The sequence below is a fragment of the Carassius auratus genome, chromosome 27 (genome assembly GCF_003368295.1).
Source record: "Carassius auratus strain Wakin chromosome 27, ASM336829v1, whole genome shotgun sequence".
In the NCBI taxonomy this organism is placed as follows: Eukaryota; Metazoa; Chordata; class Actinopteri; order Cypriniformes; family Cyprinidae; genus Carassius; species Carassius auratus.
The window spans coordinates 29,435,836-29,463,251 of record NC_039269.1 but is presented as its reverse complement, the minus strand read 5'-3'; the positions used below and the strand labels follow the sequence as shown (position 1 = coordinate 29,463,251).

General features: G+C 37.7%; 1 protein-coding gene across 1 annotated transcript; it reads left to right on the top strand.

Moving 5' to 3' along the window:
• The first annotated feature begins 4,161 nt into the window (after positions 1 to 4,161).
• Positions 4,162 to 6,383, top strand: LOC113046167 (forkhead box C1-A). The gene has a single exon (XM_026207087.1). It carries the CDS (start codon positions 4,460 to 4,462, stop codon positions 5,897 to 5,899), a length of 1,440 nt encoding a protein of 479 aa, XP_026062872.1. The 5' UTR covers positions 4,162 to 4,459; the 3' UTR covers positions 5,900 to 6,383.
• The last annotated feature ends 21,033 nt before the right edge of the window (positions 6,384 to 27,416 follow it).

The following is a 27,416-nucleotide window of genomic DNA, read 5'->3' as shown; positions in this document are numbered from 1 at the left end:
TTAAGTCCCCAGTGAGGAAACAGGCTTATACGCCTTACAGAATGATGCTTTCTATGATGATTTGGTACTTTTGTATGTAAGTGATTTTTCATTTTTTCATTTATTGCATTTAATATAACTTTAAAATGTGATACATTTGAAATGAATTACAAATACAATATATTTAAGCATCAAAAATAAGATATTTGAATTGCACTTATGTGTGTTATTTTAAAGTATATTATTTCTGCAATAACTACACATTAGAAAAGTATACTTACGTGCAAAAAAAGTGAAAAAGCATAATAGCACCCCTTTAATGCTATGTCTTTTCCACCTGGGTGTGTGTGTGTGTGTGTGTGTGTGTGTGTGTGTGTGTGGAGAAAGAGAGAGAGCAGAAGAAAGAGATGTATTTTACATAGACAATAAAAGTTAATTGAATAGGGAGAACAACCCCAGGGGCTGTAATGTAGTGAAGTCAGCTGCAGGACAGCTGATCAGTGATCTCTCCATAGCTTACCATGCACTTTCATTCTCTAAACAGTCCAGGAGCAAATCTACAAAGACTTTCCCTATGTATATTCATATACATGTAATGAGTTGCATTTATAGGTAGCATTTATGGTAGAATTCCTAAAAACCCCAAACAAGATCTCGCTATTTATTTTTTAACCCTGGTTTCAGCCCTGTTTATCATGCTTTTGGGACACATGGGCATCTCAATTTATTCTTTATGTACAGATACTGAAAAGAACATTAAGTTGTATGTAAAAATCTTCATATTGAACACAAGGGGGTAGTGATGTCAAGTTAATCAAATGTAGTCTTGGCATTACTTGGCCTGCAGAAAGACACTTGAGGCTGGTGCAGAAAAGCAGGCCATATTTGCACTTCTGTCCTAATGCTTCTCAAACACTGTGTATGTTTCTAAGTTCAAGTTAATATAGTTTTTTCCTTTGTACGAAGGAATTATGCATATGTATGTACACATTTTTATATACTAAGGTGCAATTGTACGTTTTATTTTTTGTTAATAACTTTTTAATAGTAATTGAATATGTGTTTTATTTCTTTGTTTATTTAAATCATCGATGAAATAGCCTGAAGTCCCCCATACCCCGTCCCAGTTTCAGATAGTTGAGCTCGATCAGTGATCGAAAGAGGGCGCTAAGAGCACAGGACCCTGGGACTTTCTCTACTCTCGGACAATCACGCAGAACTAGCCAAGAACCAGTCCACTCTTGTAATTATGTGCTTTTACTTTTTACGTTTATCAAATGATTTTCAAATTGTTGCTTCATTGGCTGCTCAAAGTGATTAGCACTGCTTTGTATATTTTAGATAAAGTGTAGCTTCTGCTGTTTTTATTTGGGATGCCGATGCTTTCACAGCCTCAGAGAGGAACATTTCATCCAAAAATCATCGATATGGCCTATGTATTAAACTGTTTCCATATATCGCATGTACAAAAAAAAAAAAAAAAACAAAAAAAAAAAAACCGTGTTTGGTTTTATCGGAACACTTTTACAGTAGTTTAAATTATATCGTTCTTGTTTTCGCTCATATTACAGTATACCATAATATTTGACCTCTTTTTATATACAGTAGCAAAGGCTTATCAATTGTATTAGCCATTTAAATACAGATAGGATTGCCAGAGTATCGCCATGCATGCACAGATTAAATAAAGCGATCAAACAAACATATGTATTTTAGGGTATATGACTATTTCAACATTTAAAATAATAACACTAACTTTATTTGATTTACACAGAGTCTGTAATTCCCCACAACAATAGTTTAGCAGAAATGGTTGATTGAATCGTGTTGTTTGTTAATATTACTGCTGCTTCTCACTGATTAGTCGCTTCATACACACAATTACTATAGTATTTCTACTTGATCTAACCTTTGAAGTTAACATTTTTGGTTTAACATTTAATAGATGCATTAAATCATATTTTCACGAGCAGTTGATTTAAATGTAGCACGGATAGCAGATAATATATTTTTACGGTTACATAAACTTATTTGTAAATAGATCTCTTATATACTGTACATTTTATTTGACCGATTAAACCATTTCTTTGACTGCACAATCAGAGCCCGGCTGTATTCGGTGGTCCGGGGGTAGCTGGTGTAATTGGCTGGAATGGGTGTTCGGGTGGGCAGGAGTTTGGGGTTAAGTAAGAGGCGCGCACTGAATTGAATAAATAGCCTGAGGCACAAGAAAAAGTTCATGCCCGGGTCCCTGTAAGGAGAAACCAGTGAAGTATCAGCTAGTCCACGGTCACTTAATCAGAGCGACCTGTGGGGGATTACGAGGATATTGCGACCGCAGTTTGGCCTCACAATTATCATTCACAATTAAATGTTGTGTTCCTCCCCAGTCGTGCTTTCATTAAGGATGCGAGGCCCTCGTACAGCTCAAGAATTAGGGCGGATTGTTTGGGTTTTACCTCCAATTCACGAGTTCACACTTACATACAATTGGGAGGGTAAGATTTAATGCGTATTTGGCGTGCTGTCCGGAGGGAGGGCTCCGAGCTCGGAGTTCGGCCCGAACCCAGAGTACTCCCCCCTACCCTATGTAAGTGGTTTAGGATTAGAAGTGTGGAGAAGGGGTGGTGGGGGGATGCTGCGAGACTGTCAAATGAATTGAGGTGAGACTGCTGTATATATACACCTCTTACCATTGATTGCTGAGTGCTCTCCACCTGTGTTAATTATCTGCTCGTGCTTCTCCCGAACTTTGTTAATAAAACATCATATAAAACCACGATAAGAGCAGCTAAGCATTCACTTTCGCACTTTTTAGGCCTGCTTTATAAACACATGCTCGAAGAAGCCTTTAAGTGGAGATTAAAAAAGAAAATTCAAAGCATAAAAAATAGTAATTATAACTAAATAAAAATAATTGCTTGCAATTTGACATTTTTATATGAATGCGACTATTTTAAAGTTCTCGACTATTTTAAAGTGCTCACAATCCGTTAAGTCACTAATGGCAGATAAATAAACGTATAAGTTTAAGGCATTCCTTTGGAAGTAAAGTATTTTATTGTCATGTCATAAAGCAGCTCTGAGGCTCTGAGGTGAAGGATGCATGATCCTCCCCCGTCTGAGCAGAGCTGACACATGTGAGGTGTTCTGCTTCACCCATTTGTTTCTCAGGGCTTTAATCTCGCTCGCACCTGGAGCAAACTCTCGCACCTCGGCTCTTTCTCCAGTTTCTTCATTTACTTAATTCCAGCATAATGAGCTCTCTGCCCGGGATGATGGGCTTTGATCCGCTCACCCGTGTGGATTGAGACCGTTAACTAACAGCCAGTGTTAATGAAGAACCAGTGTTACTCTAAAACTGCAGGAAGCCGGAGATTATTTAGGATAATTCGCGTATTGATTGTTTGAAAACAAATGTTCTCCAGCGCTTCTAATGGACTGCTGAGAAATACAAACCATTACAATTCATTATTAACACTGGTTTGCACTACTGCTGGATCGACGTTTGCTTTCAATGTTCAAGTATAAATTAATTAATCAAATAATTCACGAATGGAGTGTGATCAATCCGTTTGTAATTTATTATTATTATTATTATTATTATTATTATTATTATTATTATTATTATTATTATTATTATTTATAGGAAGAGTTCATTTGCAAAACGAGATAACATTTTTTACCCTATTGTGCATCCAATTAATCTCAATCAAACTTCAGTTGTTATATTGATTAGGTAAAAAAAAAATAATAATAATAATACATAAAAAAGAAAAGAAAATGCAGCTCACTAACACACTAAAAACATAATAACATAATAAAAATAATAATAATAAAAACATGATTAAAAAAAAAAAAACTGAGATAACAGTTTTTACAAATAAACTCCACACACTATATATATATATATATATATATATATATATATATATATATATATATATATATATATATATATATATATATATATATATATATATTGTATTATAATCACTAAAGTGTTATAAATCTGGTGTGTATCCGCGCTGGCTAGTTTGCGGAGAGTATATGGTTCTTTAAGGTCTGGAGAAGTGTGTGTTTGGCTAGGGTGGGCTGGGACGTCCCAACACCTCTCGTTTTCTTCAACCTTGTGTGTGGCCGCTCGCTTTCACGGCCCGACCTCCCATTGGACAGCTTAGATGTTATTGGGAGGAGTCTTACTGGCAGCAAAAGGGGAAAAGAATTGGAAGTGCGCAAAAGTATTATGTAGTGACCGATCCTTAGCGTTCAGAAGTTTTCCAATGCGCGCTCCGACAGACATAGGTGGTCAGTACGCGAGACCGATCCACTAATTACAATTTGTAAATATTGTGGCATAACCTGGACTCTCGGCTGGACTGCGTTCCCGGTTTCAGAGGAGGCGCGTTTCAAGCGGGTTTGTGGATTGCTTCAGACTTCTTGACTTCTGTTGTTCGCCAGCGCCGTTTGGAGAGAAGTCATGCAGGCGCGCTATTCCGTCTCCAGTCCCAACTCGCTGGGAGTCGTGCCGTACATCAGCAGCGACCAAAGTTATTACCGGGCCGCCGCCGGAGGGGGGTACACCGGGATGCCAGCCCCCATGAGCATGTACTCTCACGCGGCCCATGAGCAGTACCCTGCCAGCATGGCGAGGGCGTACGGACCGTACACACCACAGCCGCAGCCCAAGGACATGGTGAAACCGCCGTACAGTTACATTGCGCTCATCACCATGGCCATCCAGAACTCCCCGGACAAGAAGGTGACCCTAAACGGTATTTATCAGTTCATAATGGAGCGCTTCCCCTTTTACAGGGACAACAAGCAGGGCTGGCAGAACAGTATCAGACACAATCTGTCCCTGAACGAGTGCTTTGTCAAAGTGCCCCGCGATGACAAAAAACCCGGTAAAGGCAGCTATTGGTCTCTCGACCCGGACTCCTATAATATGTTTGAGAACGGCAGCTTTTTGCGCCGACGACGGCGTTTCAAAAAGAAGGACGCCTTGAAGGATAAAGAAGACAGAAACGTCAAGGAAGCGCCTTCCCGTCAGCAGCAGAGTCAACAGAGTCAGACGAACCGTGACCAGGAGCAGTCGGTGCCGGGCTCGCAGCCCGTGCGCATTCGGGACATTAAAACCGAGAACGGCACATCCACGCCTCCGCAGGCCGTTTCGCCCTCGCTAAGAACCGTTCCTAAGATCGAGAGCCCCGACAGCAGCAGTATATCGAGCGGTAGCCCGCACAGCATCCCGTCCACCCGCTCTCTCAGCCTGGACAGCGCCGGGGAACAGCAGCATCACCACCAGGGCCAGGCCCCGGCGCAGGGCTTCAGCGTGGATAACATCATGACCTCCCTCCGCGGCTCGCCTCAGAGCTCCGGCGAGCTCACCCCGTCTCTCGTGGCGCCCTCACGGACAGGTATCACCCCCACGTTGTCCCTGAACTATTCGCCCAATCAGACGTCCGTGTACAGCTCGCCCTGCAGCCAGAACTCTATCTCGACTACCTCCAACGCCACCTATCATTGCAACATGCAGGCCATGAGCTTGTACGCGGGCGGGGATCGCTCGGGCCACTTGGCCGCCACTACCACCGTGGACGAAACTCTGCCCGATTACTCGATCACGACCACCACGTCGTCTTTAAGCCACGGGAATCCTCAGGAGGGCCACCACGCGCACCAAGGGCGCCTCGCGTCATGGTACCTAAACCAGGCCGGAGACATCGGCCATCTGGGCGCCACGTACCCCGCGCAGCAGCAGAACTTCCATTCGGTCCGAGAGATGTTCGAATCGCAGAGAATCGGTCTGAATAATTCACCGGTGAACGGGAATAACAGCTGTCAGATGTCGTTTCCCCCGAGTCAGCCCATATACCGCACGCCAGGGGCTTTTGTGTACGACTGCAGCAAGTTTTGACCAAACAAGTAATAGCCTATTTTTGTTCTCCTTCTTCGTTTTGTTGTTGATGATGTCCTCTATTCTCGATACCGAGAGACGCTGATAGATATTTTGACCGACTCTACCCCGTGATGGACTGAACAGAAACCGAACTAGATCTTGGTTTGTTAAGGACAGTGTTACTTCGAATAACACGTAAGTCTTCTTGGTTTTTGTGCGCTATATGCTGGGCTGTGCTGACGTGCGTCAGACGTTTATGGACTTGTTATTACGTGTAAATTGCATATAGTAATTTATTTCTAAAGTGTAGCCGGATATTATGGACCAAACACCAAAAAGTGTTTCTAAATTGAACTGCATTCATTGTCCAAGTGTTCCACTATAACAAGGAACGGAACATGTATAACGCCATATTCTTTCAAATTATCTCCTTTTGTTGAAAAAGTATTCTGAAGGAACTGCATTGTTTGTTTAATAAATTGTCATGCTATTTGAGTTAAAAGTAGGCTACGCCTGATTTCTTAAAGCCCTGTCAGAACACAATGTGTGCTAATATAGAGTAATAATGCATTTAGAGCACAATAACTTTAGAAAGTGCCAGTAACCTCCATAAATCATCCAAATAAGCGTGCCGAGATGATTCGGCTCTGCTGTAGCAGTGTCTTGATCCAAACGCACTTCTAATCATTCTACAATTGCAGCATTTTATGGAACACTTATGCATTCATAATTTTTAATGCTATTAATTAAATGCTATTTATGTCTTCGTTTTAGTAATTTTTAACATTACTCTAAATTTAGCAAAATTTTACACTTATTTAGTATATGCTAAATAAATACATTGAATATAAAATATGAAAACATCACGTGATTCAATTAAAATAAAAATGTAATTGTCGAGAATTCACTAAGGCGGAATTTAGACATATAATCGTATTGTTCTTATTACAATTCTAATTATTGTGGTTATTATCTGTATAGTAACTGTAAAAAAAAAAAAAAAAGAAAAAAAAGTGGTTAGTGTGGTAGCATCCAATTCATCTTAGTTTAAGTCAAAATATTATTTAATGTGACTGAATCAAATTCACGAGCTTAGGTTACACTACTAAAATCATTTCGAAGGTTTAGATAATATACATCTCTGAATATTTTATGCTTTTACACAGCAACAGCAGTAGTAGTAGTAGACGAATCTACAATTGTCATGCACTTTATATTTTAATTACTGTGAGGTGACGACGTGTTTTGTTATAATTTGTTCTTACGCAACTCCACACGCAGACCTGGACAGTCCCTGGACAGTCTGTCACCATCGTGACCCGAGGCGTTTGGGAACAGAGTTTGGTCATTGTAATTCAGCGAGTGTGTTCAGTGTGCACGTGTTTACTAGCGCTTAGCTTGGTTAATATCATACCAGACATGCCAAAGATACTCCAATCACCACTAGAGGATTCAGCAGGACTTCTAGAAGGCAAAGCATTTGGGCTTCATGAGAGGCGCGTCCTCAGAAAAGGCCTATGCAGAAAACACACTCCTGTGCACTGTAATTCAAAAATAAATGAATAGATAAATACAAAAGGCGAAAAGATGCAGATTATGAGGTTAAATCTTCTGACGTTTATTCGGTCAGGTTAAAGAAACGTGTCACTAAAAGCCCGTGTGTTTAAAAGCAGTTCTGGATTCACATTTATTCAGAAATGCTGTTTGGGAATAAGCGAGTAGTATTTTCTTTTATTTTTCTTCATTTTATTGAAATGTGATGCCACGAACATTTAGAAGCTTTTAAATGATTGCATTTTCCAAAGAATTGCGTAAAATGTGAAGAATATGCAACAATAAAACGTGATTATACCTGCGTTTTTTATCTTAACGAGCTATTTCTATCCGATTGAACAAATTACATTTTATGGTTTTATTGGTAGTGGTATAAATTGATATATTTGGGTTAATTCAGAGATATTAAATAATATATATATATATATATATATATATATATATTTGACTTTAATGAAACCAGTTAACTGAGGTTCCCTCAGTTTTTCAGTGTATAAAAGCTCGCTGATACTTAAACGTGTTTTAAATGTTTAGGTTTGTGTATATTTATTATTAGTATTAGTATTAATACAGACAATATAATATTTTTGTATGTATTTATTTTATTCTGCGGCTCAGTTCTAGGCCAGCAGAGCTCGAGGGTAAGAGCACACGTGTTGTCATCTCCTCACATGTGATGATCTCAGAGCGCTTGGTGATTACAGAGGTTCATTAATCGGTCAATTAACTAGTGCTTCAACAACACGTCCATGGCTCGCCTCTTCACTCGGGACGGTAACTGGGCCCATATTCCGTTTGTTTAAAATTGGACTTTCAGAGCGTACCCACACTAACTTTTCAGAACGTTCATAGGCGTAATATGAAGTTATGAACATGCATATTAATAACCAATTTTGGAGCATTTGTTGGCGCCGGCATTAATAATTTTGTTCTTTTTATTATTTATAATAAGAATAAGAATAACAGGTCTCAGTATCAGCAATTGTACATATATGAAACATGACACGTACAAATTTAGTTACAGCTTACTACAAATAATTTGTGCAGCGCATGCGTCTGGTCACAATGAATTTTGGCCTTCACAGCGCATTCTCTCCCCACAAAAAAAAAAAAAAAAAAAAAAAAAAAAAAGTTGTAATCATGCTCATAAAAGTCATTAGAGCCTTTCCCGAGTAATAAACAAACGTCGCGTTAAGCCCAAGATTGATGGCGTCCTCGCAGAACGGGCCAGGTCAGGAAGGAATAAAATTCAATCAGTGCGCAGGAATCATTTTTCACGAGACGGAAAATGCAGAAGGGGACGGGGGTCGATGGAGCACCATCAACAACCCCGCAGGAGAACAGTGTCCTCTTAAATCTGCGTGATATCCTGCTCTCGCGCGAGCATGCAGTACTCAGACAGAGTTAGGACAGACTTCAGTCGAGCTCTTGGACTGAGAGAGATCCTGATTCCTGGTTTAGGAACGAAACATAGCTGTTTTACCCGAGATTAATAACCTACATGTTACGTAGCAAAAGGCCTAATCGAGTTTTAATTTTAACATTCTAACAATTAAATTAAATACTATTCATCGTGTTTTCACAATTTACCACCAAACAGAAAATGTAGGCTATCTACATTTTTAAAATATTAAATATTAATTAATTAAATAATTAATAATTAGAAATTAAATTAATTTCTAAATATTATCAAAGCATAGCCGAGAGATACTTTTAGCAACACGAAAGCGGCTTTAAATTCCGAAAGAATATTTGCTAAAATGTATGAAAAATGTTTCTCTTTAATACATTTTCCGTTCTAAAGCACACTTTAAAAATGTTTATTAATAAAATGCTACCCAATCCTGACGATCTCTGTAAACATTTTGCTTAAATGTTATCCTTTGTCCAGATATTTAGGTGCCGGACATTTAGATGTAGCCTATTTGCATATCAACATTATTTTTTAATGCAATATGTTTTTACCTCTCCACCTTCAAATAGTTCCGCTTCATTCCTGCGCGCGCACCCATACAGCTTCCCACATGGGTTTGAATCAGACATCAAAACGTGACAACTTCAGCATTCCTTTGAGGTCAAAACATCCCCATTTTAATTTCCGGTTAATGCTATAGGGAAAAACATATCGACGAGCAAGAACATTTTATGACAATTTCACTTGACAGAACTTTTTTTCTATTTTATTTTTTATTTTTTTGCTGATATGAAGCGTAAATCGATGCACTGGACAAGATCTCTCTCTAAATGCCCCAGCAGCTGTACTGCGTGGATCACTGAAAAACATCAAACAGATGCAAATGAAAATATATTTTGCGTAAGAAAACAAACTGAACTTGCAGCATTGCTTAAATAACACGGCAACGTTTCAATTTCTAGCCGAAGTATAACCATACAGAGTTGTAATACGTTTAAAATTATTACAATTATTAAATAATGAAAATGCTCATTTGATATCATTTAATGATCATGTGTTAGTCAGGAAAAGCAAGTATCTTTTCTCTCTCTCTCTCTAGCAGAATCACGCCCTCAGATCAACTCTAGTCAGCCGATCTATTAAACTGTTTACCTACGGAGCTATATTTATTTTTGCGTCTAGGTTCGTTATTGCACAGATGAAGAATATTACGCTGTGTTTACGTATATATCCGTTTCAGTGTCAAGCTCGTGATAAGTTGCTGACGCTTTTGGTCTGCTGAGACTATCCGCTCATGGCAATGCGATTCATCAAAGACACCGAGAAAAATGAATAACAATAAATACAAATAAAGGAACAATTAAGAGGTGATATGAATTTTCAATAAAGCTATCTGTATTATTTAAGAGTTTGTTGCTACAGCAGAATACATACCTTTATCCACCAATATGACCGAGAATGACATACGTGTTACATATATGTTATTATACAATAACACGTGTTCATATTTCAGTATTTTTGTTTTTTAACCACCTCGAAAAGCAAAGAAAGGATCTCCCAATCAGATGATTAACTTATTGTTTGAGAATGAGCAGACAGACATGAACAAATGAACAAATATCACTGCGGACACGAAACGATAATTCGGGTGTTGTGAACATGTACGCCCTTTAATATATACATACATACATATATAAACATCGTTAATTAATTATTTTTCCCCTTTAATTAATTCTGTTTTGTCCTTTAAATTTATTTAGAACATGCAGCCACTTACTACAGTTTTGTATGAATGAATGAAACGCGTATTTTTCCTGCCTGATATTCTTAGGTTTCACACACACACACACACACATATATATATATATATATATATATTACAAGGCTATTGCAACAATGTGTAACGTCAAATTATTTAATAAAATGGTTTAATTGTAATTATTCGGTGTTTATTAGTCTAATGCAACTTGGATACTAATGTAACCTAACCGACTGGATCAACAGTAAACACTCATCCACAAACACGCAGTTCATTTGCATGGCCCAGGTCACGCGCTCAAACTAACCCAGATCCAAGATCAGTGTGTGTCGGTAGAGAGTCGGGTGAGTGAGGACAGAAGGGTGGAGGTGAGAGAGAAACACATACACACACACACACACCGTGCACCTGTATGCTTGACTGAGAGCTGAGGCTGAGTGGAAAAGAGCAGAGTCTCAGACTCACATTGCTGCTCAGAGCCCAACCTCAAAGCGCATCTGTTTTCAATTAGGAGTCCACATAGACTCGGGCTCTGTCTGACAGTCAAACTGCCAGTTAAAGGCTCAAAGACTTGTCCTGAAAAAAATATCCCACCCCGTTGCCTCCTTTTTAGCGTGCTTCGAAACCCAGGGTTCTTCTCTTTGAGCTGAATAAATGGCTTCCCCGCGGATGAAGATCTGCAGAAGAGATCCCGGGACGCGAACCCATCAGGTTACAGAATCAAACCGACAACAGGGCTTCGCTTAATTTAATTACAAAACAACTACAGACAGAAACATTTTTATTATTATTATTATTATTATTATTTATTTGTATTTATTTATTTTTGTACTACACGTTAAAATGTATACAAATTTGTTTGGCTACTACACGCTTAAATTAACACCGTATTTCCAGACATTGGTCGGCCTGCTGAGCAAAACATCTGAAAGCTTCAACAATTGACCAATCTTAAGAAGCAAGTCGCCGGTTCCTGGCATCTCCATCCAGTCTGCTGCTCTCTCACATCCCTCACACCCGTCGCCGGCTCCTGCACATTAAGAAGCACTCTTTACGTGAATAAAGAGAGCAGTGTGATTTTAGACTTAAGGGAAATGGCCGAGCCCACCGACCTCTGGATAACCCAAGCACCCTGGCACAGAAAGACTCCGCTCACACAGGCTCTCCTTGAGTCCAGAGCCTCAGACCTCCTCGCCATGTGCAGCTCTAATTATAGCCGCTTTTACCTCAATATCTCGATTCTGCTGCTTTGACATAGAAGATTTTGTCTCCAATTTAAATTTACGATCAGATTTTCCCCCCTGACGTCTTGGCTGCCCTTTCCTATTTTAATTACCTCAGCCAGAGAGGGGAAAACATGATCATTTGTGAGAGGTCTTGATGAATGAAACCTGCACGTGAACCTGCGCTTTTTTAGCTCGGGTCAAAAAGTCACTGTCTCTTTTGAGCATGTCTTAATTAAACACATTTGCACGAGTTTAAAAGTAGAGATGCATCTGGATATCGAAATAAACTCACACTCCGAAATACATTTTATTTAGAGCAGCCTAAATGTCGGTATTATTTTCGAAAGTTTTAGACCAGTCCGAAAAAAAAAAAAAAAAAAAAAAAAAAAAAACAACAACTTCAAATTAATAAAGTTCTTATCGGCTTGAAACAAATAATAAACAAAATAATAAATGAGTGAATAAACGAATTCCTTATTAATAATGTAATAAATTAATTTCCCGCCGTTCATTTGATCAAAGTCTTTTTAAGTAGCTCCGTCGTTATAACGTTTATTTATTTTTAATTTGCTATGTGCATAAAGCAAATATAATTAATGGCATAATAAATATAGTTGTATATCAGCTTTTGCTAACGACAAAAAAATGCACATTGTAAGTTTTAGCCTCCTCACTTTTAAACGGTTAAGGTTTATATAAATATCCAGGCTCCTCTGAAATACAATTCACGGCCTTTAACACGGCTCTCCATTCAGACCTGGATTTCTTTTTGACTCATGTAGCTATGCCTTTTTTCTCTGTCTAAATACTCGTGTCCATTTAAGTGTTTTTAAGACATAAAGAGATAACACTGCAGATAACTGGTGCACAACAAAATCAGCACAACCATAAGATAATAAATGAACAAAAGGTCAGAATTCAGGGGTTTTAAATCCATGCATTATGTATTATTAAATGCTGCTTCTATAAAATAACAATAAATGTATTTATTATTTATTTTATTATTTGTATTTATTTATTTCATGCTAAGGTTGGTTATAGGTCATGGTTAAGCTCATATGACTTTATTATCGCGTGCCTATTGTTACAAAGAGCGAGAACACTATTAGACTTTAAATATATGCACTACATATTTATATTGTTGTTTTTCTGTTATATTTAAACGAGTGCATTAAAGTCTCACTATCTACAGGATCATATTTCATAAAGGCCGTCTTTAAAAATAAGTCCTTGTCAAGGACGAGGTTTCTCTTCCTATGCTCAAATAAGATATTATACAGGGATTGATAATAATCAGCACTCAGAGATGTATATACACAGTCCCAGGCAGATGTTCAGCAGTTTTCTTGAAGGGTTTTTGTGAGCAGGATCAGTATAAACATGCAGGAAATCTGAGCCTGGATCTCTTCTTCTGCTTTGAAACACATTATATATACAGGTGCAGCGGTCTCGGGACAAGGCATTAGATTCACTTATTTTATTTATTTATCATTTTTCTTAAAAATAAAAAAATAAAAAATCATTAGCAGTCAGAGAGCAGATGGCTCAGAAATACCATGTTTGTTTTACTCAATTCAATTCAAGTTTATTTGTATAGCTCTTTTTTACAATACAACTCATTGCAAAGCAACTTTACGGAACAGAACAATGGCAGTGGATCGTTTGTGTCATACTTGTATAAAATGCTGGGAAATGTTTTGTTGGACAAGTTTAATAAACATCCTAAACTCATCTCGCAAAGTACCAGCAACATACATCTTTTTTTTTATAGCATTTTCTCCTACCACCCACTGCTGGCTTTCTTCGGGATTTAAGGTACAGAAACAGTCAGAAAGGAAACAGATTGTTTTAAACCAATTCTCTTTTAAACAACTGTGGTTAAGACTCTGCATCTGTGCTGCTGTGTGAGAGGTAATGAAAGCGATCTCTGGAAACGAAGCTCTCTTTAAATAAACAGGATAGTGACTGCAGCAGATCTTACAGATGTGACAAACAGAAGCAAGGCGTCCTCTGACCGCGTGTGTCCAGGGATATATCTGTACAGGGCTTCTCTGCTCAAGATTTGTTCATGTTTCCACTCTGATTATGATCTGTGTCTGTGTCCAGAATACCTGGAAACCAGGATTTACCTCCTCGAGCAGAGTGTCATAAACACACACACACACACACACACACAGTCAGAGAGTCAGTGTTAAAGTCAACATGCATTCATAACCCATTTAGCTTCACTAATCTGATGTATGTCCAACTGAAACAGGACACTCGATCAAACTCAGAAAGAATGGAAATCATCTGTGTCTCCAAATGACAAGTAGCTGCAAGGAGAAGTTAAAATAGAAGATGGCTTTGCAAAGTCATCTGAAATTGAAAATCAATTTTAAAAATCAATCAATAGAAAAGTAAATAAGGTTCCTCTGGATTTTAAGGGGTTCATAGCCAAAAGAAGTGTCCACTTCTAGTGAATCTTACACATCTGTATCTTGAATACAACGTAAGTTGCTTTGGATAAAAACATAACTGTAAGTACAATCAAATAAATGACCACCCAAGTGTACTTAAAGATCGTGACTGTTTCTTAATTTAAGTACACTTTTAAAAGTTGCACTTTTAAACTATGCCATGTGTAAGCATGTGATTTAAGACCTAAATCCAGCAGATTGAAAATGTAATGCTCATGACAGACATTGCAGCCGACATTTTAAGGCGACTGGCTGCTGCCGGCAGATTTTGTCTTTCATTTGCTTAAAGTTCAACATTCTTTAACTTTGCATTGCTCTCACAGCTTGCTTTTCTCTTCTGTCAATCCCACAATCCCCGCTGGAGCCCGTCGCTCAGCTCCCATTGAGGATACACGGACAATTCTGTTCATTTCCATAATAAAAAAAAAAAAAAAATAAGAAGTCTTCTGCTTCTTAGATGTGTCTCACGTGTCTCCTTTTGAGATGTCAAAAACGTCTGTAAGTGTACATGACAAATCAGAGAACAGTGTGTGTATGAATTCATCAAAAGCCACAAGTGTCAGAATATCCATCCTGATCATGTCATACGCACAGATGCATGTTTTAAATAATTCATAAGGAATTAGGACCAGAGACAATGGCCATCATATGGATCCAGTTCTGGGCCACAGCAGTAACCTCAGACAAACCAAATATGTCCTGTTTTATCAAATTGAACCGACCTCACCGAAAGCGCTCGTGCACACAGTGAAGAGACTCAGTGCGGCCGTGGGGGTCCTGGAGAAATGTTAAATTAAATCTGCTCAATTGAAACATTTGGCAGAGTTCACTCATATCGTCCTTTTTATAATGTCTCCGGGAATGCACACTGCAAAAAATACTGGCTTAAGTTACAGGTAAGACGGAAGGTAAAATCTACCAGAAATGCCAATGCCGATGGTCAAAGGCAGAAATGGACACTTGATAGTCCCTCACTGATGTTAGTGAGGTATGGCAAACGTCCATGTTTCTCTTTATCCTTCTTTCCTGCTCTCTGAACCCCCCAGAAATCAAGAGCACACACACACACACACACACACACTTCAGAAAGACTCAGTCAACAGCTCCTTTATTTGACCTGGTTAGTCAGAGTCCTTGTTTACATGCTACCATTAAGTTTGGTTTCCTTTTTCTTGGCCGAGTGTGGAAGACATCATGTCAAAATATTAAATCCACCGTGTGTGTGTGTGTGTGTGTGTTGAACCAGACAATTAAAAGCAGCACTTCCTTGCTAGAAAAGCTTTTGTAAATTCCCTGTGTAGACATGTCAGACTAGTCTGTGACAGAAATGTAAGACTAGTCTTCAACTTTTGTCAGCTTTAGGACAATTTTGAGCATGTCTTAGTTCACCGCCGTGTAGTTGTCTGTGTGTGTGCACATTCATCTGTCATGCAGCTTTAAACATTTCAAATTTGCATTAATATATACTGTAAATATAGAAGCAAAAATGAGAGTAATTTATAGAAGGCTTTTATTTAACATTTTCTGTGCAACTATACATAAACACCCACCCACCAACACATACACACACTCAATCTTAAACAAATCAATTTATCTTGCATACATACCCATGCAGAGACCTTCACTTTATCTTAATGCACTCCAACAGTTCTGATGACTCAGTAGAAAAACATGCCTGGGTCTGCATTTTTGCAAAACTTCAAAAACATACCAATATGCACATTTCACTGCCTTTTCCAGAAGAAATGGACACTAGTTTCAGTAAAACACCAACAATGTTTATTTCTTTTCATACAAATTGTGATAACAGGGCAGATTATTGAATAATGACTACTTACTTTCCTGCTGTTCCTTGCACATCACTATTATGACATCAGAAGATTTTTACCATAGTGCATACTTTGTATTTTAATATTATTTGGTGTTTGCATAACGTAATAAGCTCCATATACATGGCTTTTCTAATGTTGTAAACTTGCTCAGTAGCGCACCCGGTAAAGCATTGTACTTGCAATGCAAAGTGCTCAGGTAAGAGTCCAGTGAAACATGAGTCACAATACTCAATAAAACTGCACAAAAGAAGGAAAATGTGTTTCTATCCAATATATGCTTTTGTTAATATTACCAGTTAGGTTTAGTGTAGGTGTCATGTTAATTTCAAATGCATTAAAGCATTAACATTTTTGCACCATTCACCGGACATTTCATTTGTGAACAGTGAATGTTATAAATGTTGTTTGTTTCAGATTAAACTGAATGCGCTATTAGTACCACCCACTGGAAACATCAATGTCAAACTGCCGCAAAACAACCAATGTAATACAATAAAACTGAACACTCTTTTAGTTACTGGACGTTTCAATATCTTACCCCTTTCCTTTAATCCTAGGTTCCTAAATTAAAAGCACAATCATCCATGAGCAATTCTGTGACAAAATGTATTGTCAAGAAGAAAATAGTTGACAGAAACAGAAAACGATTAACTGAGCTGTTTACGTCTCATGAATACAGCTGGGATCATGCTGACACCCACACCAACAGAAAACCCAAGCAGCGTTCTCAAAACAGCATCCATCCATCCACGAGGGCTTGTCTTCTGAAGGTAAGTTTCATCATCCAAAGAAAAACCTCTCCTCCTGACTACAAGATCAAAGTCAATGCCAAGCGTGTGCTCTGAAACAGCAGCGTAGGGGAAAACCACCGACTTCAAAGGCCAGACAGAGAAAGTCATTTTTCCTTATCTTAATTGATGCACAATTTTAATAATGACCTTACACTTTTGGGACCATGTCAGGATGGGAGGGAGGGGGGTGCGACGTGAAATGGGCTGTAGTACGTTCTGAAAACCTAATAACCTCAAAGTGAAAGTAACATTGTGAATAATGCAGCTCCTGCTAGAAGTACAGTACACTAGCTCATCCATACTACGGAGTCGCATACATCACGGACTGTTAGGACAAGCAAAGTTCATGTTCTTCTGCAAATCTGCATGTTTTAAAATCCATTTGTTTTCTCTGCTATTTTGGTTATCGCTTTCACAATCGAAGGTTGACTATCATGCAATTATGCCTCTTCAAGTCTGTCATAGAGCACAATTGCTACACTTTAAGCACTCTGACCCTTGACCTGCAGCGTTTAAAGTGACTGGAGTGGTCCTCGACACCACACTGCCAAAGCGCTTCCACCGCCAAGAAAAATAAACAGCACATCTTGCCTTGAGAAGTGCTCTACAGAGGAGCTGTCTGATTATCTTCTGGCATTGCACAGCTCCTCCAGCGTCTGCAGCTCACACATGCGCCTTACGTTCATCAGCTGAGCACAGAGACAACATCTGTAACACTTGTCCATGTATTTCATGCTCATGTTAAACATATTTGAATATAATTCCTTAGAATAGAATCAGTGCTGACAACGTGTTTGTGTTGATGTTGTTTTTATTTTTTTTTATATGCTTCACAATATCATTTCCTGAAGCACAACCAGTGCAACACACTGCAATGCATGCACTGACCTACAAAAGCAATATGCTAAAACTATGCAACACTGAAACAGAGATCAATGACTTCAAAGTTATTTTGTAAAACTTTGATTAATCTGATATCATTTTTACCCTTTATATAATGAATCTAATCACAGACCCAAAACTCAGTTTTGTTAATGTCTTGTACATTTTATATGCAGCAATTGTATTATTAACAGGTTTAATTGGTAAACATTATTAATCTATTGATGTCAAGCAATAATGATCAATATATTTATTAATCTTGGTTAATAACTTTTGATCTAAAAAAAATATATATATTTGATGCATTCTTAGTTTAATAATGCCCCAAAATTACAACCTCATTGTTGAAGTTTATTTAGAAGTTTTAATTAGCTTGTCAAATGAATTTGAATGCCACTTTAACATTTACTAAATTAGTAGCCTGTTTTTAAGCACATTTAGGTGTAGGGTTAAAAATACATTGTAACAAATGCAATTTATTTATTGATTACACTTAATTTTAAAGGGTTAATTCAGCCAAAAATCTAAATGATGTCATTAATAACTCACCCTCATGTTGTTCCAAACCCGTAGACCTCCGTTCATCTTCTGAACACAGTTTAAGATATTTTAGATTTAGTCCGAGAGCTCTCAGTCCCTCCATTGAAGCTGTGTGTACGGTCTACTGTCCATGTCCAGAAAGGTAAGAAAAACATCATCAAAGTAGTCCATGTGACATCAGAGGGTCCGTTAGAATATTTTGAAGCATCAAAAACACATTTTGGTCATACAGAGGTCTCATGGGTTTGGAACGACACGAGGGTGAGTGATTAATGACATAATTTTCATTTTTGGGTGAACTAACCCTTGAAGGTGTCCTTGTTACAGTGTAATTATACAGTTAAGTACTGACTGTCTTTTTTGGCTGTACATTCGGCTGGCATGGCTCTGATCAACCCACAGGAACAATGTGCCTCGAGGCCAAGACTTCGCAAAAGTTTCCTCACCTCATTTCATGAAGACTGGCATCATCCAATCAAGAGGCTTCAGTGCGAACATGTGAGCGGAGGACATGGGTCAGAGGTCACGCGACTCAAGAAGACAGCCTTCACAAACAACACTGAGAGGAAAGAAAGGAAAAGAGAGGCAAGTGTGGAAGATCTGACTGTCATTTCTATCTTCCACACCCAAAAAACTGTCATTTTACCACTGTGCATCACTCTCTCCTTTCCTGTTCTTCAATCTATTTCTACAAATGAAAGAAAATCTGCAGTTTTAAGGAATCATAAAGAGGTTAAACCTCACAAAGCTACCCTTTATGAAGTAACAAAAAAATTCAAACAAATGCATTCAAATCACTTTTAGAAAACAAAACGAGTGAATCTGTTGAATGATATCAAGGTCCTTCAGTGACAGGCTAGCAGTCGCTGTTCCAAATGAAGTATTATTATTATTTTTTTTTGTTTCTTTGTTGTTTACAAGGCTGCCAAAGTAAACCTCCTTTGCTGTCTTTTCCTTCCATTCAAAATAAGAAGTGCATTTCCTTTGCAGCAGCCTCGGCTGAAACATACTTATCTTATCATCAGCCTGAATCTTGTGTCTTGTCGTGCCCAAACAGGGAGTCGATCTCACCCTCTTACTCCTGTACGCTCAAACACAGAAACACTCAGAAAGTTACAAACATTCACTCAAAGGAATTGTTCAAAAAATTATTAAATGAATAAATAAATACAACAAATAAGAATATTGTTCCAAGCTCTGAATTCAACATAAAGTAACATAAAAGGGGTTTCGGATGACCAATATTTCAGATTTTCTAGCAAATAAAACAAAATCTCAGTGCTTTCTTTCATATGAAAACATTCGAACATGTCATGTCATGATCAGTCAAGAGATTTGTGCAAACTGCAAACTGATAAAGCTGAAGGATCTTTTAATTTAAGAAGTGAAGGGGGAAGTTTTGTACAAATTATTACATCATTTTCAGTCTGTTCAAAACAACTGCATGGATTTAGAAGACCAGAATATGCTTTTATACCATATTTTACTGCCACTTGGCGCCCGTAGTCCAGTTCAACCTGTAATAACTGTGAATTATGCAGAATTACAACTAACCCAAAACCAAAACCAACCCTAATCTATCGTAAGTGTATATGGTAAAACCATGTTACTCAATACTTATTTGTATAACTATACTGCAACCATGACAAATAAAGTCATATAAAATTGCACCAAATCTATCTATCTATCTATCTATCTATCTATCTATCTATCTATCTATCTATCTATCTATATTGTAAAATAATGTTACTCAGTGCAAATACTAACATATACTAATAATTAAAGAGCAACAAAGAAACAAAATCATGTTGTTAATTAGTAATAACAATGTAGTTACAAAGTAACAAACACACTGCTTACTGACCTACAAATGCCAAATAAAATAACGAGACCAACACTGAAACAGAGAACAGTTACTTCAAACCAATCAATCATCTATTTATCTGTTGTACTATAATTGTGTCTTTTTTATTTGTATTTATTATTATTATTATTAGTAGTAGTAGTAGTAGTAGTAGTAGTAGTAGTATTTCAAAAGATGTTCTTGTATTGACTGTAAGAGTATTAAACCGGTCAAACTAAGTCATATATCTTTTCTACCTCTTGTATTCTTACACTTCTCAAACACCTCTTTGAGGCGAGTAGTAGTTCCCTTTTCCTTCCCCTCTTCCCTGTGTGTGTGTGTGTGTGTGTGTGTGTCAGCAGTGGACAGAGAGTTATAAGTCAAACAGCACGAGTGGTCTGGGTCTGAGCAGGAAGTGGAGGTCGATCAGCCGAGCTGTCCGTCAGCGTGAGGGTCCCGCCCACCAGCAGAACAATGGCTTCAGGGGAAACATCACAGGCCAGAAATCTCAGCTGCCACCAACACTGGAGATAAATGATCGAGGAAATACTCTCTCTCTCAAATACTCACTCACTCACTCACTCACTCACAGTTTTTTATATGTCTCTCTCTATATATATAGGGAATTTTATTTTTAAGAAGCTTCCCAATGGAAACCTCGACAAGACGCACACCTGTTTCACACACACTCCGTCTGCAGTGTGTATGCAGTGTGTGTGTGTTTCATATGTGTTGCAGAAGCAGCACGGACTCATGCTCATTGTGCTTTCACACAGGACGCGTTTGCAGTCTGCTACTCGGTACGTGAAAGCTGGAATCCGTTAACATGGGTGCGTAAAAAAATACGAAACGCATACGTACTGCAGACAGAGTATCTGTGAAACAGGCGTACGGTTGTTTGCACCTTATGCAATGTTGAATTAGTTTACAGCTTTATCAAGCACTTTGTGATGCATTTTTGAAACAGAAAATGAGCCCCTTTTCTAATACACCACCTGTCTTGAGAAACCCGTTACTTTTAGTCATTATTTTATTTGGATAGCACACATATTCTGAATGCCTTTGGCATAATTCAAATGAGCCATTTTAATCTAGATTAATTCCAAGATAACAGTGAGATTAATCTAGATTAAAAAAAAAAAAAAAAAATCTATGCCCACCACTAATATATAAATACACACACACACACACACACACACGCACACATACCAAGTCAAAGTGTGTCAAGTGTGTGTCAAAATAAGTCAAACTTAAGATGTAATGTCACTAAACATTTAGCATTGTTTAGTGAGTTCAATTTCAACAGTAACCCACACAAACTGGAATTTCAAGTGAGGGAAAAGGATTTCCCAATGGCGATTTCACATTTAAGTTTTAATGCCACTGCATCTTCATTAGGAGACGTAACACTTCTGTATATTAAGCATTGATTCAAACACCATTTGAAATAAAACACATTTTGGTGATCACATGACACTAGATGTATGAGTTCCTCATGGTCTCTGCTGGTATATTTTTGCGTGTCATGCTAGCATGTGCTGCGGCGCTGCTAATACATTCCTGCAGTGGCTTCCATTACTAGGCAGGAAATCTAAAACCAATCATCCAATACAAAGTGAGGGTGAGATATACTGTGAAAACAAACAAAGCACCCCAGCTTGTTGATTTAATGCATTTGTGGACACGATTGCTGAGAAAACTCCGAGCCCTGCCAAAAAACCAATACGGCCTTTCACTGTGGATTTCTCTCAACTATTCGATGAAAACAATCATTAAATCCAAGCTGAATTACTAAATAAATATGCTAGACATTGAATAAGCCTTTTTCGGGGTTATTCTTGTGAGAAGTTGAGTGATCCAATGAAACGTAAGACAAACACAACACACAATGAGCTGTCAGTCATACTCAGAGTGTTTCAAAGCACAAGGGGCTCGTCAAAAAACGCTTCAAAGTGTGAAAATAAATAATCGCACATCATCCCCCCCTGAACCTTTAAGCTGAAATTCAGCCGTCCAGTCACAATAAACCATGCAAATGTGTAGACTGGAATATTTCAGCCCCGTTCTGTCTGAAAGTCCCTGGATTCGCATGTGGCTGGCGAGCGGACAGATGCAGGGCATGATGGGAGTATGACATCACACGCGCGGGGGGGCAGAAGTGAAAGTCACCATTTATCACTGGCCACCGAGCATTCTGAGAATCATAACATCCTGACAGGAAGATCTTGTGGAAAATTATCAGATGGGCTTTGATGAGAGGCTCGGCTGCCTCTCGGACGCGATCCAGCTCTTTGTGCCGCTGCGTGTTCGCTGACCCTGCTGTCTGACCACCGATGGCTTTTCTCTTCTCCGTAACAGGAGAGACCGCTTTTATGGTCACTGTCTTTTTTTATTTATTGCTCTTTTTGACACTTTATTGTTAACATATGAACAATATCTGTGTCCCTGCAGCACAGAAGCAGTCAACAGTAGCACAGGTATATTTGTACCAATAGACAACAATACATTGTATGGGTCACAATTATACATTTTTTCTTTATACCAAAAATCATTAGGGATTTTAAGTAAATATTTTCAATGTCACTGTACAATGTAATAAGTTGACATGACTAAAGTAAGGAAACCAATTGCTTTAAAATTCCTAACTAAAGTGGTGTGTAAATTGTAAGTTTGCATAACTTAATGAAAGTGACGTAACATACAGCCAAGTATGATGACCCATACTCCATACTCAGAATTTGTTCTCTGCATTTGACCCATCCAAAGTGCACACACACACACACACACACACACACACACACCGTGAACACACACCCGGAGCAGTGTTCCTCCCATAAATGTATCAAACCTAATTATTGATTAGTAATATTCATTGCTAAGAACTTAATTTGAACAACTTTAAATATGATTTTCTCAATATTTAGATTTTTTTTGCTCCCTCAGATTCCAGATTTTTAACAACAGTTGCATCTCAGACAGATATTGTCCTCCGAACAATGGAAATTGATTATACTTGGTTCATTACAGTGTGCTTGTTACATTGTAATTACATTGTTATTACTAATAAACAACATGAAACAAACTTCAGTGTGACTTTATGTGACTATATTTGTCATTTTAGCAGTTTAGTTATCAAAATAACTACTGAGTAATATTAATTGATAACATAATGTAGGCTAAGGATTTGTTTAATGTTAGTTGTTGGTAATTATGCATAATTTACTTTTATCACTATACATGTAACGTGTAACAAGCACAGTTTGCAGAAGTAGTTTATTTATTTCTTTATTCTCATTTTACTCATTTTTAAGCTACACTACACAGTAAAACACATTTTCGTGTGACTGTTTAACATATCAGATTTTACCCACAAACAGGGAAGAGGGACATGACTGTGTTTTTCCTTCATTCGGGAACAAAGGATGGTCCTTCCTGTTTTACTGAAATGTGGTGCCTGTGTGGCTGCCAACAGTGAAAAAAGCCACGAGGTTTCCTTACCCCGTGTCAGAGGGTGAGAGATGGGACATTGTCTTATCTCAGGAGGGCATGGACCTCGGCCAAGCCTGTCCTAGTGCTTCCTATTTTCACACCCTGGAGCACCTGCCCTCCGCGGAGCATGACGAGGAACGCGGCTGAGAGAGGAGCAATGAAAGGCATTCTTCACGGACACGCCTGCTCTCCAGTGATCTGCACACCTCACCTTTCAGTCAACTGTAGCACGGGTCACAGCGACACACACCACTGCCTCCTCACACACTGCACTGTGAGATAGTGCTTTCAATAGAAGCTTACATTTAGTTTCAGAGATGTCAGTTAAATTCATTACTTGATATGATGGCATTCAACAGAATGAATGTTTTTACCTTTTATCTTTTTTTTTTTTATTTATTAACCAAACTTACATAATGCATTAAACCCTCATAATGAATTCGAAATCTGCAAGTGATTTTTTGCACTCCTGGGTTCAAAATGGAAAGCTTATTAAATATTCATAAACTAATATTATAACTTGTGTATAATTCAGCTTTTTTTTATTACCATGGTATTACCATATTTACTCCCCCTCCCACTTTATTAACTAAATTATTGTGCATATATATATGAAGGTATTCATAATGTACATTGTAATGTATAATATATTTTCAGAAATAACTGTAACAAAAATGCATTATGATATAATATTATATATATATATATATATATATATATATATATATATATATATATATATATATATATATATATTATTGTAAGGTTTGTTTGCCATGCATTTAAATGCATTACATTTTCTAAAGTATCAAAATTAATAAATAAGTATTGTAATGTATTGTAGATTCAATTATTCATGAGATCATACAGTGCATTATATGGTGCATTGCAAGTCATAATTATTGCATTAAATAATTTTATAATGCATTATATAAAAGCTTTATGTTACTAGATATTTGATGAATGTGCAAAAACTTTCTACATTTCTGAAACAGAACGGCATCAAAATTACATAATAAAAATCATTTGCATTAGACGAATAGATGAGCAATTGTTCATGCTGCAACAGTTTATTAACAATTGTGCATGTTCATGAACTATAGTGTGAGATAGTTTACAAAAAATATTTTTGTTACAAATCTAACTTCAGAAACCCACAACACATCATGCACACTGCATTATGAGGGTGAAATGAGAGCTATGGTAGCTCAGCTAAACTCAAAGAAGACATATATGAGAGGCATCTATGAGACTAAACATTAAACAGCAGTGCTAATGGAAACTGACCATTCAGATCATTCAAGTATATTTCCTCCTGTCACTGAGAGCAAGCTGTTTCTCCACAACTCGCTCTGGGAGACATGAAACATGAATTTGATTATAAAACATTACATGTTTTACCATTGCATTATATACCATTACTGAATATATCATAAAGAGGACACTGCATACAAGTTTGGACATAGAAATGAAAGCAGCAACTCTTATTTTATTTTTATACTTCTGGCTCTTCTAAAACTTTTCAAAATCTGAGCTCAAATAAAGCTGGTTTGATGTTTCCATCTTTGCACTTTTCACACATACAGTTGAAGTACAAACCCAGCATGGATTGTGCTGTTTCACTGGTTGACAGCCAGCTCATAATCTGTGTTAACAGGAGTCATATAATAACTCATCCAGTGAAAACACTGCCTGACTAATGAATTGTCCTCAGTTAAATGTTTCTCTGTCTAAACATTGAACAGCTAGAAAGGTAAACAGAGATACAGTGCAGTGGGACTTCAGCTCGAGTAACAGTACACAGCTGTTATCCTGACAGTGCTCACATATGAACACTTCAGTGAGAATAAACCACACTGATAGAGCTGTGCAATCTGTCATATCTAACTGAAACCCTACGGCATCAATCCACACAAAACACCGAAGAATATACAGTTGTTGTTGTTTTTTTGTTGTTGCAAGAAATAAATCCATAAACAATTCAAATCATTGGTTCCAGAAAAAAAATGGCTCCTTTTGAATAGCGGTCAATAGACAGTGTAGATTGGTGTAGTTCCAGTCTCGTCCAGCAGAGGCTCACTGCAGAAGAAAACCAGGGATTCACTGCTAACTGTCAGTAACATTTAAATGAGTTCATTCAACATACTGAAATGAAGAGATCACATGCCACTTTCAATGGAGGACAAACAGCTTGGCATTTTGCCAGGATCAGAGACTGGAAGTGATCTTGCTGATCAAGTCTTTCCCAAGCACATAAAAAGACAAAACCAACACACTGTCAACATGTCAATTTATACTTGGAACAGATTCTAAGACTGTCACTAAGCTGTTATTAACAGGAAGCTGAATGCTCATTTTGGTATTTTCCACTTTCCACTTGAAACAACAGACACGATGAAGCACACATTTGTTATGAATTTGGGGTTTTAAAATAGTTTTTAGTAGATCAGATGATTGCATAGGGTGACATCATGACCACAGATTGCTGCGCATGCTCCAGAAGATAAACCAGAAATACTCACAGCCACGAGAAAGACACAAAGACTACTTTCATTTGTACAAGTTTTGTTTGGCTTACTTAAAGTTTTCGACATTTAAGTCTTTTAAAAGTAGTCCCTTTTATATCACATTCACACACAAATATGGCTCAGTAAATTCTACATAACAAACACATTAAATGATTTGCTGATAAATAAACTAACATTGCCACATATATACTTAATATACTTTTATATTGCAATTATTTCACAGTCAATCTGCAAATTAGATGAATCCTTAAAGCTATAAAAGTTATACATTTATTATTTGTTTAACAGTCATCACTGCAACTGGTCATTAAGTTGTTTTGGCTGCTATTACTTTAAGAGCTGCCGCTGTTGAAAGTGTCGCAGATCTGACATGCATTGTGTTTTCTCTCTTTACCTTTTGTGGCCCGCTTCAGGTCTTGAAGTGTCTGTAATGAAGGTGTGTTAGATGAGGGAGACAGTGATGGGATGCTCCAGGACTGTTAGGAAAACCATTTCAGAGATATGTGCTTTAATGTGACTCTTTTAAAATATATTCTGGTTTTAAGGCAGATTTAATTGGCTTTTTGGTAACTTCATGACTTAACTGACCACCACATTGCATGTATATATTAACTTCTTGTTGTATGAAATCACATTTACACTCAAGTTTTTTTGTGACAAAAACTGCACTCCTGTGATATTGCTCTCGTTGCTGGTATCAATAAGATTTTAAAGTCTGTTATGCTCAGCTTTGCATCACACTACATTTTATTTTCAAGTATATGAAAATAGAAAACGGTTTGTGTTTGTGTGTGTGTGTGTGGTCCATATATCTGTTAGACAGATTTATGACACACATCATGAGCAAATCGGTCAAAAAAAGTTTCTGCCAATAAGAGAATTTGCTCTTAGACAGTATAATAAGTTGTGAATTTGTAAATATAATCGGATCTGACAGTCAACAGTTCTTAGTGCTTTTGTTTTTGACAAGTATTCACGCTGCATAGATTTCATGTAGAATCCGTTCTGGCATGGTACTGTAGAAGTCCTGGTAACTTTCCTAGCAAACAACAAGGCTTTTTCTCCAAGGAATTAAAGAAATGCAAAACTCTGCAAGATGTCTGAAGTAGCTCAGATATGTTGTGTCTCCACCCGCTCGCTTTCAGCCTCACATTCTTCTTCACTGCATCTCCGTCATCAGCCGCGGGAGTTTCTCAGAGCGATGAGGGCGTCCCCATC